The sequence below is a fragment of the Sparus aurata genome, chromosome 16 (genome assembly GCF_900880675.1).
Source record: "Sparus aurata chromosome 16, fSpaAur1.1, whole genome shotgun sequence".
In the NCBI taxonomy this organism is placed as follows: domain Eukaryota; kingdom Metazoa; phylum Chordata; class Actinopteri; order Spariformes; family Sparidae; genus Sparus; species Sparus aurata.
The window spans coordinates 3,919,022-3,936,763 of NC_044202.1; the positions used below are offsets into that span (position 1 = coordinate 3,919,022).

Consider the following 17,742-nt stretch of genomic DNA (forward strand, 5'->3'; position numbering starts at 1 on the left):
ACATCTATTACGTCTAAATTCAAACAGACTTGATGCCATCAGAGCCGATAAGTTTTACAACTGTACTTAGTTACATCCCATTTTCATCGTTGACTCTTGTCCAAACGTTTGTTTTTGCTAATTCAGCTTCCATTAACCGAGCAAATGTGCTCTCGTCTGCAACACAGTAACTGTTTGTACAGCTGAGAACTAGTTTGAGGCGGTGACACAAAAAAAAAAAAGCCTCTTCTGCATTTACAGTAAAGCAGAGCGGCCTTGTTTTCCTTGTTCATCCCTCTCTGCTGCACATTTCTATGATATGTGAGAACATATAAATGTGTAATGGTGATGGTGGTTTCATGTTTTCTGCGTGTGTTCTGTCTCCTCAGCCGAACCGGGATCTCGACATGTTCATAAACGCCTCAAAGAACTTCAACCTGAACATAACCTGGGCTGCAAGCTTCACCGGTACGTCTCAAGAAGCAACCTTTACGTTATATCTACCTTTCAACATGCAGGGGTTTGCAGGTTTTTCTCTCTCCTATATCACTTAAAGTTTTAAAAAAAAGCACTTTAAAGATGTCACCCCGGGCTGTTTTTCACTTTTTTATAGACCTTTTTTTCTCGAGCCCTTTTTATTGGTTTTACAAGCACCGTGCAAATTCTTAAACGGAGTGAGATGGTCTCGTAACAGTAGTGACAGCGGTACAGATCCTCCACAGCCCACCTGCAAACTCAGGCAGCGAGTGGTAGTGAAAGAGACGAAAGGAAAGAAGAGTCGTTGGGAAACAATAAGTAGAAGGCCTCAGTTAAAGGACGCCCAGCAGCATAGTGAGCTGTGGTGAGTGGTTGGTGCTCCTGAGTGTGACTTCGAACAGTTTTGGCTCTATCATAATATCATAATGTTTGAAAAAATGTATCCTCGGACGACTTAAAGTTCCCATCTTGTCTTTTCGGATGCACATTGTTTCACAGGCTCTCTTCAGAAACTGCAGCTTTCTAAACGAGCTGGCAGGAAGTCTGTAAAGTTGACTTCAGTCACCGTCCCCCAGTTGCAAAAACACCAGCAGTGTTGATGCAGAAATGTGGTTGTGTCGGTGCCTGCTCAGGCCTGTGATCGCCGACCAATCAGAGGTCAAACAGAGGGTGAATAGAGGCGCTGCAGCAATGGACAGTATGACAATAAGAAAACAGCTTTTTCTTTTTACAACAAAGCCTGTTTAGTATGTTCTAGCAGAGCCAAAAGGAAAATATGAGCCTGAGAATGAGCTGAATATGGGACATTTTAATTCAGTGAAACATAAAGTGACAGCAGGTGACGGCGCTCTGCCACCGACTGCCAGGTGTCTTCACAGGCCTCTGCCACAGTTTTAATTTGGAAAGACACATTTAGATCAGATCATGTGATTTTTTTTTTTTGTGTAAATGTAGGAGGGTGGGTGAGGATGCACAGACATCAGCCTGCTTGTATGCCTCGCATTCCTGTAACCACACGTTCGTTCTCTAATGGCACCGAAATGATTCTGTAGTTTAAACTCAGGAACTCGCACTCGAGGTAAATTGTTGCAGAATGTGTTTGGTATCATAATCCAGAGAGTGCTGTCATGTCTGATTTGTTCATCGCGTATGGATGAAAAATGATTCATTTAGAAGCTGATTGTTCTTGTTTAAGTTCATCTCCTCTGAGTTTACGTTAAGTGTACCTGCTCTTCTTCATCTTCCCCCTTCAAACTCTCTACTCTCGTTTCCCTCCTGTCTGTTCTCTTTTCCGTCGTCTAGCAGGCACCCAGACTGGCGAAGAGACCGCCATCGTCTCCCGGAGCAACATCAAGGAGTTCAAAGACAGCTTCTCCAACGAGAACTATGACTTCCGCAACAGCCCGAACATCACCTTCTTCGTCTACGTCAGCAACTTCACCTGGCCCATTAAGATTCAGGTGAGCTTCAGTTCGCCAGAACAAGAAAACTGATGGTTCTTTTTCAAGTAGATAAGCTGCAGATGTGTAAAGTGCAGACTATTGCTTTTGAACCACATCCTGCAGATATTATGATTGTTATGTAATATCATCATTGGTTTAACAATTAACACCTCAGGCCGCATTACGGTCGATATCTTCTTTTTTTTTTTTTTAGCATCATAAACACATTTATTGTAAGATTATAAAACATTTGAAAGCACTTATAAGAATCCTGTCAACAGTTTATAGACTGCTTAAGAATGTGAAATCTGCAAACATGTTAATATCTGTCATTTTCAGCTGTACCTGTAACAGGAATTCATTTATTAATTCTAGGGGTTAGAGGGATAACGCTTTAAACTTATCATTGCATCAATATGCTCAATACTGGACTCCATCTTCTGTCAAATGTGTCCTTTTGTAACCTTAGCAGGTAAGTTATTCTCTCCATCTCGTACATTTCCAGGATCTTTTGGGTCCACAGGTCGCATTTCATTGCTGCAGTTAGCAGGATTTGCAATACGTAGTTTGCAGCTCTTCCCTCTATAACTTGGGGTTTTACCCCCAGTACAGCAATCAGTGGGTCTTTAGGGATGTTAGCATGAAAAACATCTATGAGAACTTTATATATATCATCCCTAAATGACCTCAGTTTTCAGCATTCCCAGAATATGTGTACATGATAACCTGTGTGCGCTCCACAGCTTCTCCAACATTTGTCACTGTGTGTTGGACCCATTTTTGCCACTATGTGTGGTGTTCGAAAATATCTAGTGAAAACTTTACATTTGAATTCCCTCCATGTGTTTGAGCTGGTTACCAGATGTGCTTCAGTACAGATTACCTCCCAATACTCCCTTGATACCTCTTGTTGCATCTCAGCCTCCCATCTCTCTTAATTTATGCTGAATTATTTGGGTTCAAAAGTAAAAATTCCTGGTAAGATGTGGAGATTACTTTTGCCTCATCATTTACTGATTTGTAAATGCATCAGAAATTGCTTTAATCCTGTGGGATTTACAATCTTTCTGTGTTGTTAGAAGGTGTCTCAGTTGTAGATACCTGAAAAAGTCCGTTTTGGGGAGAAGGAACTTATTCCTTAATTTTTCAAATGGCTTCATAGTGCCCTTCTCACATAATTGATGGATATATTTAAGTCCATATTCCGACCATCTTCTAATTCCTATATCTAATTGGGCAGGTGTGAAATTCCTAATTGAGCCTGTGCTTGTCGTTGAAGAAATAAGTCTGGGTAGTTTAAACGAGGATTGTATTTCTCTCCAGATCTTTAGGGTGGACATTGTCCACTCTCCCATCCCAGTGTTTTTCAGAGAGACATCTAGAAAGGGTAGCTCAGACAGAGGTTGTTGACATAGACTTTTTTGTATCTGTGAGGTCCCTGAGCCACGCTGTCAGAGGTTTTAGTTGTGCTGCCGAAAAGTAATATCTAAGATTTGGGAGTCCCAGTCCTCCTGCCTGTTTGGAGAGTTGCAAAGTTTTAAGTCTGACCCTTGGACGTTTCCCTTGCCAAATGAATCTGGAGAACAGTTGGTCTAGTTTTTCAAATGTGCATTTAGGTATCTCTAATGGTAGCATTTGGAATAGATAGCTGACAGGGAGTCTGCATCAATAATACAATGACAGATTTCTTTAATGATTTTGTTCTGAAGGGAAAGGCAGAAATAAAGTGTCTCAGCAGTTTACTACCCAATCAAAATTGCTGAAATTGTAAACACTGCTTTTTCTGAATGAGGGATTTATCAATTTTTCCAGGTTGTATGTGCCCCCTTACAAAAAAGCCGGCCCCAACCTGGCCCCCCTATTAAAACTGGTCTAGAACCGCCACTGACACGGAGTGTTTTATTTAGAAAAGTAACCAGATGTTATATTGTGTACACAGTACCAAGAGTGACCCACAGTTGTTACAAAAGGAAAGAAACCGGTAATGTCAGTAATGTAGGACTTTATTTTACATTAAGTAACATTTCCTCTGCAGTAGACGATCGACTTGTTCTCTGTCTTTGTTATTCCTTAGATTCATCTAAACAGGAAACCAAAATCAATTCGGAGACATTCAGTTATAACATTTAAGGGTCAGCATCCACTGACTGATATTTTGAGCCGTGAAAAGAAAGCTGACAGACTCCTGGAATATATAAGAGTAAGTCTTTGTGCTTTGAGAGCGGTGAAAAGCAGAAATGATGGCGATTCCTTGGAACTCAAGGTAACCGTTAAATGGACAAAAAGGGGAGAAATGGGAGATACGTCATCCTCCGTACTGCACTTTAACAAAAGTTTCAAACTATTACACCAGATGTGTCTCGATGGGGCTGTTAACCTGAAACTGTACCCGCTGCTGCTTTAAATCCAAGTCATGTTGCTTCATAAGTTGCACAAGTGAACATTCTGCATGAGCAGCGAGAGGACAGTGTGTGATAAAATCCTGATTTATTCAAGTAGAACAAACTCAAACAGGCCACGCTGTCCTGAATATTCAGAAGCACTGCTCATGATGGAAATGTATGTTTTCATGCATTTTTTAATTAAATCCTCTAAAAAGTAGCACTCGTCAGGTCTGCTGATGTGCTTTCATGTGCAGAGTTATCCCATTTTCGCCTTGTGTGCAAATAAACGCTCCCACATCTGCCTGATCACCCGCAGATTCTGGACTAAAGTGCAGCAAAGCTGTGGTCAGTTCCCACTGTGACCGGTCAGCTCGTCTGATTCACAAGCTACTTTTTCTGCTCTATAAACCAGAGAGCTGGCTGGTAAAATGGGGGGAAATGTAAATGTTGGCTGTCACCAGTAAAATGTGGTCAGTGGGAGGGAAAAGAAGTTTCCTGCATTTGGTGCACAGGAGCTTTTCTCCAGCGTTTGTGCGGCTACTTGTGTTGATGTAGTCGTGAATGGCGCTCTGTCCTCTTGCCCGGTAGCCGGCGGTGTGAGTTTGTGCAGCCCGAGCCACAATCGCTGCTGAGAAGACAGCTCCTTAATAGAGCTCTTACTGTGCATGGACAGTTTTTTCATAGTGCAGCAGCCTTTTAATGTGAAACAAGCTGCTCAGTGCTGTCGTCCTCTTTGTCCTCAGTTTGCAGGAAGTCTAGAAAAAATCATGTAATTGACTTTTCAGCTGGATATCGTTTCATGTCTGGTCAATATTAAGAAGGAGTCGTTGTTGGGCTGTTGTGAGGTCCTTAACTACACATAGTTGATTTCAGTTAGCTGCAAATATACTCAGAAGACTGATGATGGATGCAGTTTAACTTAATTCTTCATGCTGGATCTTTAAAGACAGTTTCTCTTGACAGTAACGGACTGAGTTGAGGACAATGACGAGTACCAACAGATATTGGTACCTTAAATCTTTTCACATGATGATCTAGTTGTGTGGACATTCGATCACGTCTAAGTCTGATCACACATGCATTTCTCAGGGTTCGTACGGGTGCTTGAAATCCTTGAAAGTGCTTGAATTTCAATTTTGTGTTTTCAAGGTCTGAAAAGTGCTTGGCTTTTAGTTTAAGTGCTTGAAAGTGCTTGACATTATAACTGTGTCTTTAACAAAATTGGGATCAGACTGGATAATTAATTTCTGAATTTTTTACTATTTTATGAAACATAATTTTAGATGTTTACAGCATAATACAGTGTACATAATTGTGATAAAAAGTGAAGAAAAAATAATGAGTTTATATATTCCTGTAGATACGTATTTTACCCCAGCAATAAGGTGCTGGAAAATCTTAAAAATGACCCTTGAAAGTGCTTGAATTTGACCTTGAAAAATGTGTACGAACCCTGATTTCTACCAGAGCTTCAGAGGTGGAGTAGGACATAAAATACCTTTGTATCTACATGCTTGTGTAGCTCTCAATAAAGCCTCTCTATGACTTATACACTGAGTCAGGACATGGGCAACTTTGTGGTGTGATTAAGGACAGAACAAACTCGGCATCAATATTTTGGTTTGATGCACTACATGAATGCGCTGACAGGATCGGCTGTGATTGGCTGGGGAGCTGGAGGTGCTCTGGGCCCGGCTGTTTGTGCTCTCTCTGCAGCCTTGCCCGTCTGTGTGCCTCCCAGAGCAGCCCTGGAAGTGATTTGACTGGTTGCCCCGTGCGAGCTCCTTCCCCCCCTTTGCCCTCCTCCTAAACAAGAGAAAAAAATCCTGCCTCCATCCTCCATGTCCTGCCTTGTGAGGGCTTTTAGTTTCTCTCAGCTTCAGAGCTCCAGCTGCTGCCAGCCGACCTCGGGAGGTCCCCGGTGCAGCTCCACAGCAGAACAGAGAGCTGAGCCTTTCCCCCCCCCCTCTCTCTCAGCCTCCTCTGGTCCACCTCACCTTCTGTCTTGAAGGGTGGGATTGTGTTAGAAGATCACCCCTGTCCTTGTCATTTTTTTCTTCCTTGCGCTCATGGAGCTTTACCTTCGTCAGCGAGGTAACATTTTCCACTTGTTTCTCTTCTCTCCTCCTGCCACTGCTCCTCGTCTCACCATCAACTTCTTTTTTTTTCCACTACTTCTTTATAATACCAACCCTTTGTTTCTCTTTTGTTGCCTTTACTTACTCTCCTTTTCTTCAGCGGTGTACTGCAATGTGGCGTTCAGATGTATGCGTGTGTGTGTGTGTGTGTGTGTGTGTGTGTTTGAAATCGTAGGCGGTTGGTCCTCCAGTGTTGGCAGGCAGAGATCGGAGTGTCGGAAAACGGTTCATAAACAGCAGCCGAGAAAGAGCAAGGGCAAAGTGGAATGTTAAGTTGAAACACATGCTGCATTCAGAGTGGGCTGTGCAAGCTAAGCTCTCTCTCTCTCGCTCTCTCTGTTAGTGTGAAGCCATACAGAGCTCTCTCTCTCTCTCACTCTCTCCGTCTTCCTCTTGCTAACTCACCAACGCACCACCTCAAGGTTGCCTCTGTTTGCTTTCACATGGTCGGGAAGAGTTCTGCGAGCAAGTTTTTTTCTCACTTGCTGCAGTCGCCGCACGATCTGTTGCATCGAATCAGCAGCGCACATTTGTTTTATCCCCCGAATGTGAACATTTCAGCTTCAGTTCTTGGCTTTTACAAAACTTATTCACCCTCATGTGTTCCTGAAGAACTCCTGAAGAGCACAGATGTTGCAGTGCTGGAATGAAAGCTCACAGCTAATGACTCTGACCATTGTAAAAGATCACATTTTTGGGTCGGTCAAATTGAATTCTGCGATGACTTCATCACCATCGAGCAACTCCGAACATCAAAGCAAAAATCAATTGCGCTCAGATTAGTCAGCTCTCTCTCCCACCCCCTTTTTTTCCCCCCCCCCTTTCCTGATGAAGAATAGATCTGAATTTAATGATGTTTGTAATGAAACGCAAATCCCAGACTAATTACATTAAAGAGCTGTGATCTCCTGTTCCGTGCCTTAGTGAACATGTCATGATATGGTAGAGATTAGAAAAGCCTCCAATTTAATACCCCGCTGTGGAGTAGCAGCAGCTGTAGCTATCAGCTGGCTGGGCCCCGCTCTGCATATCTGTGTGGACTCGTGTAGTGTTTATCTGGGCCGCGCACGGCTGCCTGATGGGTGCGTCTTGATACGGATCACAGAGAGGTTGGGAAACAGAGACTGAGTGATTTCGCCAGCTTGCGACAGTGGCGGGTACAACCTCAAATCAGCCAGCCGCTTAGTATTAAACAGTCGATTTAATTTGCTGCAAACAAATTAAATATTAAAAAATGACACTGTGCATATCAGTAGATATAGACAATGAATGCAAATGTACAAAGTAATCAAAGAAGATGCATATTAAAGGAAAACGGACGCAGCTGTGTTCCTAAACTCTTGACACGAAACAAAACTAGATTATCCTCAGAATCTTTCATTTAGAAAGCACGACTTTCATGATTAATATCGCTGACTTATGTGTTAACAAATCAACTTTCTTATCATTTTTCAAGCAAACTTAAACAGAGGCCACGCTAGCAGCTGAGAGGGTGCGCTTTGCCAGTAACGCTTTGAGCTAAATGCTAACAATATAGATGAGTTTAATGTCACCTTTCTGAACTAAGGAAAGGGTTAGTTGAGATTCAGGTGAGTGTGTTAAATTTGAACCCCTTTTCTTTTCAGGAAGTTGTTGCGAAAATGCATTTCCGTGCTCTGACATCATTTAATCGACATTGAGACTGAAGTAAGACGTTTAAAAAAGGCTCCTTGCCTCCTCGCTGTTTTCTTCTGTCCCGTTTTTCGCCACATTCACGACACAAACGCGACACCTGAACACACCGTGAAATAAAACACCTGCACATGCACAGAAGTGTCCCACACGCTCACATATTTAAGATTCATCCTCCTTCCGTCCTGTCTTTTTTGTAGAAACCTGTTGAGCAGCCCTCCCCTCCGCACCGATAACGACACTTGTCTCCAAAACTCCAATACGGTTGAAGCGGGCTGTCAGAAGCCATTAAAGACAGAATATTTCCAGTCTTAATGCCCGGCGGCAGGCTGACGGGGCCCTGCTGCGAGATCCTTTGCGGCCCCTTAAGAGTCACCCTCTGCTGGGCACATAACGAGAGCATCGCCCGGGCCTCCCGCCGCCACCGTCAGCCTGCCTCTTGGTGACAAAGCACCCGCACACGACTGACACTCGAGATTAGCCGCTACAATAACTGTTATCGCGAATCGTCTCAGCGAGACGGCCTGCTTGTATTTCTCGAAATGGAGTTATGCAGTGATGACACGACGCCGAAGCTTCTATCGTTTTTTTCCTGCGTCGAGGAAGTTTTGTACTTGAAGGGGACTATAATGTCGTCAAACGAGAGCATTATGTGTCTCTGATCACCTGGAGAAATAGATGTCTTTGTTAGACTGCTGTCACAAAGTGAACCGGATGACGAGGCTTTCTTTGATAACTCTAAGCTTTGCTCTTAAAAAGAGTCCCTGCCACTCACAGTTTCACACAATCTCCACCGCTTTTTTCTTTAATCCCTTAATTTTCTAACTCCTATTTACATTCACGAGGACTGGAAGTAATATATTCCCCCTCCAAACCATTTTCTCTTAATTGCACATATCTGATTGGCTTCTCGTAAAATTCAGAAACTAATTTCCAAAGATTGCTCTGTTGCACTTTTCTGTGAAGGTGCAGTAGAGAGTTTTTTTCTTTTTTTTTTTCTCCCCGTGTTGAAGAAGCACCGAGGAGAGGAGCAGAAATATATTTTGGATTGTGATGTCAAAAAAGTGAGTGAGAAGTGTTAAGAAAACCCCCCAAAAATATCCTCTTTCTGGCTGCTCGTGTCGGAGGATTTTATCTCGGCTCTGCTGCCGCTGCCATATTTTCTGTGCCCCCCAGTCAGGAATACTGCTAAAGCAATGAGGAGATGAATTGATTAGTTTCACTGCTTTGATAATGGCGAGCCGTTTAAGTCATTTATGAAGCAAAATTGTCTGCATTCGCTGATTCTGGTATTGCAAATGTGAGGATGTTCTGCCTTTTCCTCCGTTTCATATCACTAGAAAATTGGATAATAAATATTGGATATGTTCCAGCATTGAGCTGCTAGTTAGACATAAGCAATCTGAAGATATTGACTTGTGACATTTCTAACTATTGTTTAACAAGAAAAGCCTCATTGAGGATAAAAATCGCTTCTTTCAAGCGCGCGCTACAAAGAAAGCGGCGTGTTTCATCACACTCGTTTCATCATCATCTCACCCTTGAAGCGTTTCATGAACCAACAGCCTTCTGGGTTTGTCTTTTGTGTTTCTCAGCACAATGTGCAGCAGTAACCGGTGATCAATATCCATGTTCCTGAGCCGCTGACATAACCGGAGCTCGCGGCGCTGAGCATTCGGCGAAACTATTTACGCTGCTGTCAAAGTTTTCTCGGGGTGTTTTGGCGCCCTGAACTTCTTCTTCAGTGTTCAACAGTCTGTAGGAAAATGATCACACTGAGGATTCGGCGCTCAACAGTAATCAACAGCAACACATTAGCGAGCCAGATGGTGCTGACTACACAAGTAAATGAGACCCCGGGCTGTTTACAAAACACACACACACCCCCCTGTCATCGCAGCGCAGAGGCCAACGCCTTCGGCCTTGTGTTGTGTTCTCGTGTAAAGACGCTGTGGAGTTACGTAAATGTTCCTCTCGTCAACTTTTTCCATGCATGTATTGTAGGTCCTGATCACATATTAGGTATTCATGGACTAATCTGACACGCACACAGCTGGGTTTCCCGGCTTTTGTCTTTTTTTTTTTTTCCCCCTCCTTCCTCCCGCTCCTTTTCTTCCACTGGAATTGTATGCAAATCCCTGCTTTGCAGAGGAATAATAAGCAGGAGCGGTGATAAGTTCTGGTCCAAGGTGTCACCTCGGAGGAAAGAACGTGCGAGGGGAATTCTGCTGCGGGGAGGAGGCGCAGTACCCCGACGCTGCCAGAGAGAGGCGGTGTTGTGTTGTTGCAGGAATGTGTTTGCTGTGAGGCATTTTTTTCGGGGGGGTGGGTGGGTGGTTATCGGCATAAGCGTAGGTGGAGGCGGAGGAGGCGGTGGGGAGGTGGGTTACGACACTGCCAATGTTACCCCTGGCAACCTTGATTAAGACAGGATGTCGTTAGTGCAATTGCTCTTGCGATGATTACATAGTGAATATTTCTGCCCACATGTGCAGGAATGGTGCTTTTTTTCTTTCATTTTTTCTTTTTCACGCAGGCAGTGGGCAGCGGGCGGCGGAGCGGCCCGGCTGCCGGCCCGTCGGCGCTTTGACAGGCGTGCAGTCTGCAGCTCAGATAAGCAGACTGACTGGGAACCGCCCAGTAGTTGTGATGAAGGAGTTGTGGGTACCATGAGGCAGCAGAAGCCCTCGGAGATGCTGCGTATTTTGAGCCTTGTGAACCAGCAGAAATATAAGCACTTTGATCTTTGCATTTAAAGGCACATGTTGGTAATCCAAATACAAAAATACAGTTTCATATGTATGTGTATATAAACAGTATAAGATCCCGTTGTATACATGAGCTTCATTTCTGTGCCTTTTGTCAGATCTACAAGGTCGTGTCGAGTGTATAATGCTGACCTCTTGCTTTTAAAATCTCCCTTATTAAAGCAGATTCTGACTCTCTCTCTCTCTCTCTCTGTGTTGTCCTCTCTCTCCCTTTCTTAGATCGCCTTCTCGCAGCACAGTAACTTCATGGATCTGGTGCAGTTCTTTGTCACATTCTTCAGGTGAGCAGCTCCTCCTCTTCCTCTTCCTCTTCCTCCTTCCCTTCTGTTAATTCACTTCTAGGAGGCAGTCGGCTTCGGCGTCGGTGAGGGATCTGCGAAGCCGCTCCGCTCTGTCTGTCTGTCTGTCTGTCTGACTGAGCACCGGTCATTACTTTGAAGAAACGCTGCAGCTCACTGGTTAGCGGCCTGCACGCACATGCGACTCCCACCCTCTTATCTTCTTCGTCCACGTCGTGCACACACAAGCACAGTTGCTTACTTAACAATATGTAAACGGGGGGGGAAAAAAAAGAGTTCCACAACCTGCTCAGAGATATGAATACGTGTTAATGTGTTGATGTAGCTCGGCATCCTTTGAAATTTGTCTTGATTTATTTCAGCAGCGCATGATTTATTACCAACCTGTCGGCGCCAAAGCAGGACAGAAGAGTCTGAGGATGACATGCGTATCATTCAAGGGAGATCCTTCTTACTTGGAGTGTCAGAGTTAATTCTCTGAATGAACAGATCGATGTGATGAATCAAATCTCTCCGCTTCATGCTGCGTGGAGAGACGACCCAGGCGCGGCTGTCCCTGGCCTGACATAACCATACTGTCGATGCCATAAGCAGACACTGTAGGCACAAATAACGAAATCAAACTTCAAGATTAAACATCGTTATAGTTGATAAAAGTAATCTTGTCGCCGCGCAGACACCCTGCAGGACACGATCCTACATCGCTGAAGCAGGCCGTGACGTTAAACCACCGACGTCAAGCAAATCCAAGATTTTCAGCTGCTGAGTTTCTCCTTTAAATCTCTCCATGTATGACAGCGTCACGCGTTCAGCGAGTCAAGTCTTTAAAACCCGAGATTCCGTATGATTGAAAGGAGATGGAGATATATTTGTCCTCCGCATTACTTTGCACATATTTCCCCATGATTCATCCTGACATACAGTTTCTGGTATCTTTTTGAAAAAAAAAAAAAAAAAGCTTTGGCAGTCGTGATGAGAATTTAAAATAAATATCTTCCGTGCTTCTTGGCAGAGCGTCGCGCCGCTCTGTGCCGATGGAAGCGCCGGTTCTGCTGGCAGGGCTGAACACACGTGCGTGCGCCGAGCTGTGATGAATCCCCGGGCCGGCCACTCCACTTCTTCAGGAACTGCTGTAATGTGTTATCGATTTAAAAATGAGAGGGGGACTGAAAAAAAAAAAATTGGGCAGACGAGTGTGTTCCATGCATGCTCGGCTGCATCATGTTTGTATTTGTTTCTCTGGTGTGTCCTGTAGAGTGTGTTTGCGTGTAGGTGTGCGACCCGGGGGAAAGCTGTGTGCTCTCCACAGCGTCCTGATGGAAACCGCTGGCTGCTCCAAAGTCCTGCTGCTTCTATCGATCCAGCAGCTCATGTACAGGCAGGAGATATTTGAAAGATTCTCTTTTGCTTGTTTTTTTTTTTTGGGCCACAAGCTCTTTTGCCAATACAGTGATGTTCAATAAACCGTATGTTTCAGCATCGACTGAATAAATCCTCCGCGCTGAGGTTCATTTTGGATGAAAAGCTGCAGGGACACGAGTGCCGTTTTGCCCCCTCGCTCCCTTTTGCATACAAATGCCGACCCTGCAGTTACTCGCTCATGGTGCTCGTATGTGTTTACAACATGCGTCAGCACTTGACTGGTTGTATGTCAGCGTTCGACGCAGGCAGCCTCCGCCCGCTGTGCGCAGGAAGCAGGCAATCCATAAACAGAACGGCCCCCTGTCTGTGTGTGCGCCATCTTTCTCTTCACCTTCTCTTTTTTTATTACCTTTCCTCCTTTTTTTTCTCCTTTTTCTGCTCCCACGTCATCTCTGCCTCTTCTCCTCTTCCATCCTTTGCTCTGCCTCTCTCTTTCCCCTCGCTCTCCTCTCACTTTCATCTTCATCTCCCCCTGTCTGTTTGCCTCCTCTCCTCCTCCTTCTCCCTCCTCTTTTCTGTCCATCGCTTCCCTCCCTCTGGTACCCCCTTGTTCCATCCCATCTCCCCCTCCCCTCCCTCCCCTCTCTGTTTTCTTTCCTCCCAGCCTCCCACCACTCCCCCAGACTTGCTCTTAATCCCACAGCTCAGTCTTCTTTTTTTTGTTTTTTTCTGATGTGTATTCTGCCTGCCACTGATTCAGCACAGATGAGCAGAGACCTAAAGTTAGCGAGCTCGCAGCCTTGTCCCTGTTTGCTTCTGGTTCTTTAGGCGCAGCATTGTTTGTGTTGCGGGGGAGGAGAGGGATGCTAATTAACGTGGAAATTGTTTGCTCTTCTCCACTTCGACTTTCTCTGCGACTTAATCTCACTCTTACTCACTCTCGCTCCGCTCTCTCTCTCTGTGCCATGTTCCCCTTCGGGGACAGATGAAGGTGGTGCCATCCCGTTATCTGCAGCACCAGCAAAGATACCCACACCCGTATTCTCTATCCCCAAAACAGATGTATTAAACATCAACGTTAGCAAGATGTGCTCCCATATTCACGTCCATCTGTCCAGCAGCCTCTCACCTCTGACTCGTTATGATGAATCATGGCTTTTAAAAGTAAATTAATCCTTTTTTTTTTTCAACTTTTCTCAACATTTATGGCGAACTTTGTCATGAATGTTTTTTTTTTACAAATTGAATGTTGTCTCTTCTTCTGCAAATTGAGTGTTTTTTCTTCCCGGCCCAGAAAAAAAACAGACTCCCCTTGGAGAATGTGAAATTTCCAAAACATTTTTTTTTTTGGAAACCCAATGGAAATGTATTCTCGAGCTGTTTTTTTTTTCTCTCTCTCTCTCTGCAGCTGTCATGTTTTCAATTTAAAACTTGGCTGCTACTAAAGCAAGCGCCCTTTGAAGTAATAGTGACCTGAATGACAAATTTCTTGGCTCCATAAGTCCAAACTGCTGGATGGAGGAAGCTAAAAGAGCGATCACAAAATGCAACTTTCTGAACATTGCGCACTGGGACATATTTGTCATGGAAATATTACTGCAGTTGTGGCTTCTTTTTTTTGAAGTCTGACTTTATACATCATGTAGCCTACATCCCCCTCTCACCCAACTTTTTTTATGAGTTCCTTCAAAAAGGGAAAAAGAAGTTTGTTTATGTGAATCTGAATAGTTGATGTTGTTTATGAAGCCAGCCAGCGGTTCAGCCACGGTGCATGTGAAAGTGGAAGTTAACCTACAGAGGTTGCATCTGCATGTGTCTCGGAGAATTAATGGCACTCAGATATATAATTAACAGAATTACATAAGAGCACTTTAATGCCCTTTTCAGCCAAGTCTTTTTTATTTCAGTGCTGCAGGTGACTTCTGAGCAAAACAGGAGGGACATAAAGCTTTGATGTAACCGCGATGCTAAAAAAACAGAACGAGGTCGAGGCGCGGTGATAAAGCTGTCAGGATTTTCAGACAACATCGAAAGTCTTTAACCTGCAGAGGGATCTTTGTTCGGGGACCTGTCTTTATTTTCCCTTCTATTTTTGATGGATACATCAAAGTACAGGAAGGAAAACACTTTCCGAACTGTTGTTCTAGAACGCTGACCGCACGTTGGCCCGCTGTGGTGTTTACTTCTTAAAAACTTGACTCACCCTCTAATAGTCGGCGCGCCACTGATGCCTGATGTCCCAGAAAATTCTGCTCCCCCCTAGGAGTCTTACCTCCCCGGCACATCTGTGCTGCTCGAATGGCTAGTATTAAAATAAACCAGCCAACACGAGTGCTTGCATGTATGTTTCATTTCATGACTGGCTCCAGTGGGAAGAGATGTCCTGATGCTGGGATGTTGTGCACCAGAAAGTCAAAGATCATCGAGTCCATCTCTGTAGGCTCTTAAAGGAAAAGTCTGATTTTGTGCAGACGGGATCATAGCGGGATGACAAAACTTGGGTGTTTTTTTGCGTCATCGGTGCTCGGTACTCGGGCGCTGTCGGGGGTTAGTGGGCGGTCTTTCCCAGATGTTGAATTTTTAATGTGAGGAATTTATCGACATCTCGTTGAAGCTCTTTACGCTCAGCCAGATGCAAATTTTTGCATTTATTATGTTTGTGTAGCACCTCCGTTTGTTTATGTCTGCTTCCCCGTGAGATCACGTTAGAGGGAGCACGTGAGGTGATGCCATTATTTTAAAATCTTCCTGTTTTTTTGGTTTTTTTGTTTCAGTAATGGGAGTGAAGGATATCTGTGGAGTTTCTCCTTTCGTGTGTGACGCAACACTGTTTTCAAAAGTCCTGTGGTGAGCACGGCTTCAGTCTGCACAGTGCTGAAGCTGTTCCCCCGCTGCTGCACAGAACAGCTTTTTATCCACAATGTATTAACGCTAAATGTGCCGCGTGCGTCTGCGTTGCACCGTATTTAACACCGTGCTTCCTTGAGTCCTCGGCGACAAGCCTGCTGAGTGCGAAGTAGGTGTGATCGACCGTTCTTGAGATATGTGATCAAAATACAGACGACACAGACGGACGGAGACTCCTCGCTTTATAATTAGATTCTCGCTTGTCATGTCTGTGTTGAAAGAATTTGTAAAATACACGTCTACATAATTTCAACTCTTTGGTTTCGTGGTGCGAGTTGGTCGGTTGCGAGCTGGACATTGTTCCTCTCGCCTCAGTATCACGAAACTTCAGCTGGAGTTGTTTATATATGGTATAAGTTTCAGGCTACTGTTGACTGTCTGCCTCTGAGACTTCACACCAGACTCACTCCAATCCTCTGAAGATAATACAACTTCTGTATCCTCCCTCCATAGTTCGAGTTTTGATTCTGAGGATTCATCAGATGCCGACACAAACAATGTTGAAAGAGCTTTAGGGGGAATGTATTCATCCCTTGTCTCCATACTGAAGCAATATCTTCTTAGAGCCACGAAGAAAAATCCACCGTCCTTGTTCTCGCATTCTCAAGGCAGACCTGGAGCTAATATGAGGCTCCCGAACACTTACAGACTTTTAATATAGTCCTAATATTATAAAGGCCCATTTTATTAAGAGTAACCGCTGCAGTGAAGTTTAGCTTTGTGGTGCAAATGAGCAGAAGTGAGCATATTAACCAGACAACAGCAGAGAGGTTCCTTCCTCTTGTTTTAACAACACACAACATTACTGCAGAGTAGATTTAGCAGAGACATTTGCAGAAGCGGTGAAATCAGCTGGACACAACTAGACACTGTTAATTACGTACATGGTCAGAAAATGAAAGTTGTGTTTTCTTTGGTTGCAGACTCAGAACAAAGGTAAGATCACTGGTTTGCGGTGGAGCTGCGGTAACAGGTCAATAACAGCTTTCACACCTCATCAAATAGCTTATTTGTGGAAAATCTTTTTCAATTAATCAAAGTTTTAGGAATTCCCTCAGTGTAAGACATTGACACAACTACCCACTGATGCACACAGGAGCTAAATTAAAGGATAACTCTGCATATTGTCAACATATCCCATAAAAAAAGAGTACGAGAGAGAATTTCCTCTGCATCCAAAGCCTGATATCTTATTCCTCTGTGCTATAGAGCTCCACTGTTGTCTTAAAAACATGTAGATTCTGGGTATCATAGATCGTCATGTGACATAAGAGAACCTATAACAGAAGGAAGAGTCATCACATCACTGAATCTTGCTTAGGTGGACAAAGCAATGACACATTTTTCAAGCTTTCAGTTGGTTTTGGTCTTTTCATGGGATTTGTTAACAATAAAAAATATATATATAATAATCTCTGAACGAAAGTCTCTGGAGCAAAAAACTGGTAATGCTGTCGATCCACACGGAGTTCATGTGAATCAGCAGCAGACCGTCTCAACCCTTGAAAAATGTAATTCTCTTTTGAGATTAATTAAAATTTAAAACGTACTTAAAAATCATAAGTCGGCTCACTTTGCGAGCGTAGCTATCACGGTTGTGTGTTTTAAAATGATTAGTGATTTATAGTGCGTGCCCGGCTGTTCGAACAGAGCGGAGACGTAATCCGGTCAGGGTGGAGGCTTTCAGAAGAAAAGGGCTACCAGCAGGCTGCCCGCCCTGGGCCAACTCCAGGCGGCTGTGTGGGCGGCTGAGGTTTGATGATATGAATGAATCACCCCGCTGTCATCAAGGAGACTTTAAATTCTCCCCTCTGAGAAACTGACAAGTTTGACTCGACTGTGCATCAGTTTTCTGTCCTGATACCTGAAGTTTCAGTCCTCCCTTCTGGAGCCCACCAGTCTTTTTTGATAATTTCAATATTTTTTTCCTGCTTCGGTTCAGTCACTATCATTAAAATCCACCCAACAACGCGCCCTAATCACTATTGAACCCTGAGTTACCTCCATCGGTACCGTCGGCATGCAGCAGCACAGAGCGGGCAGCGCTCTTCCACTCACCGACCTCGCTCTCATCCATTTATCTCGTTAAAGCGAGGGGTGATTAGCGTCGTCACTCCCAGGCCTCTTGAGTCAGCATGCTAGCCGTGAACATCGCCCCCCTCCTCTCTCCACCTCCCCCCGTTGGCTCAGCCTTGGCTCCCCCCCTCCCATCTCCCCCACCAGGGTCTTCATCCCCCTTGTGTTGAGGGTCGAGGCCTCGGCCCTCCGCACCATCCTCCACACTTCTCTTACTGATTTTATTGTATTTTTTTTTA

General features: G+C 44.3%; 1 protein-coding gene across 2 annotated transcripts in view; it reads left to right on the top strand.

Annotated features, from left to right (window-relative positions):
• Window positions 1-17,742, top strand: part of atrn (attractin) — a 136,437-nt gene that overhangs the window by 56,723 nt on the left and 61,972 nt on the right. Inside the window, exons 23-25 of one of the 2 annotated variants that reach the window (XM_030443643.1) lie at window positions 369-447; window positions 1,759-1,916; window positions 11,079-11,140. In XM_030443643.1, coding sequence (XP_030299503.1) covers window positions 369-447; window positions 1,759-1,916; window positions 11,079-11,140 — 299 coding nt within the window. The remainder of the gene's footprint in view (window positions 1-368; window positions 448-1,758; window positions 1,917-11,078; window positions 11,141-17,742) is intronic. The other variant, XM_030443644.1, reaches the window with a different exon arrangement.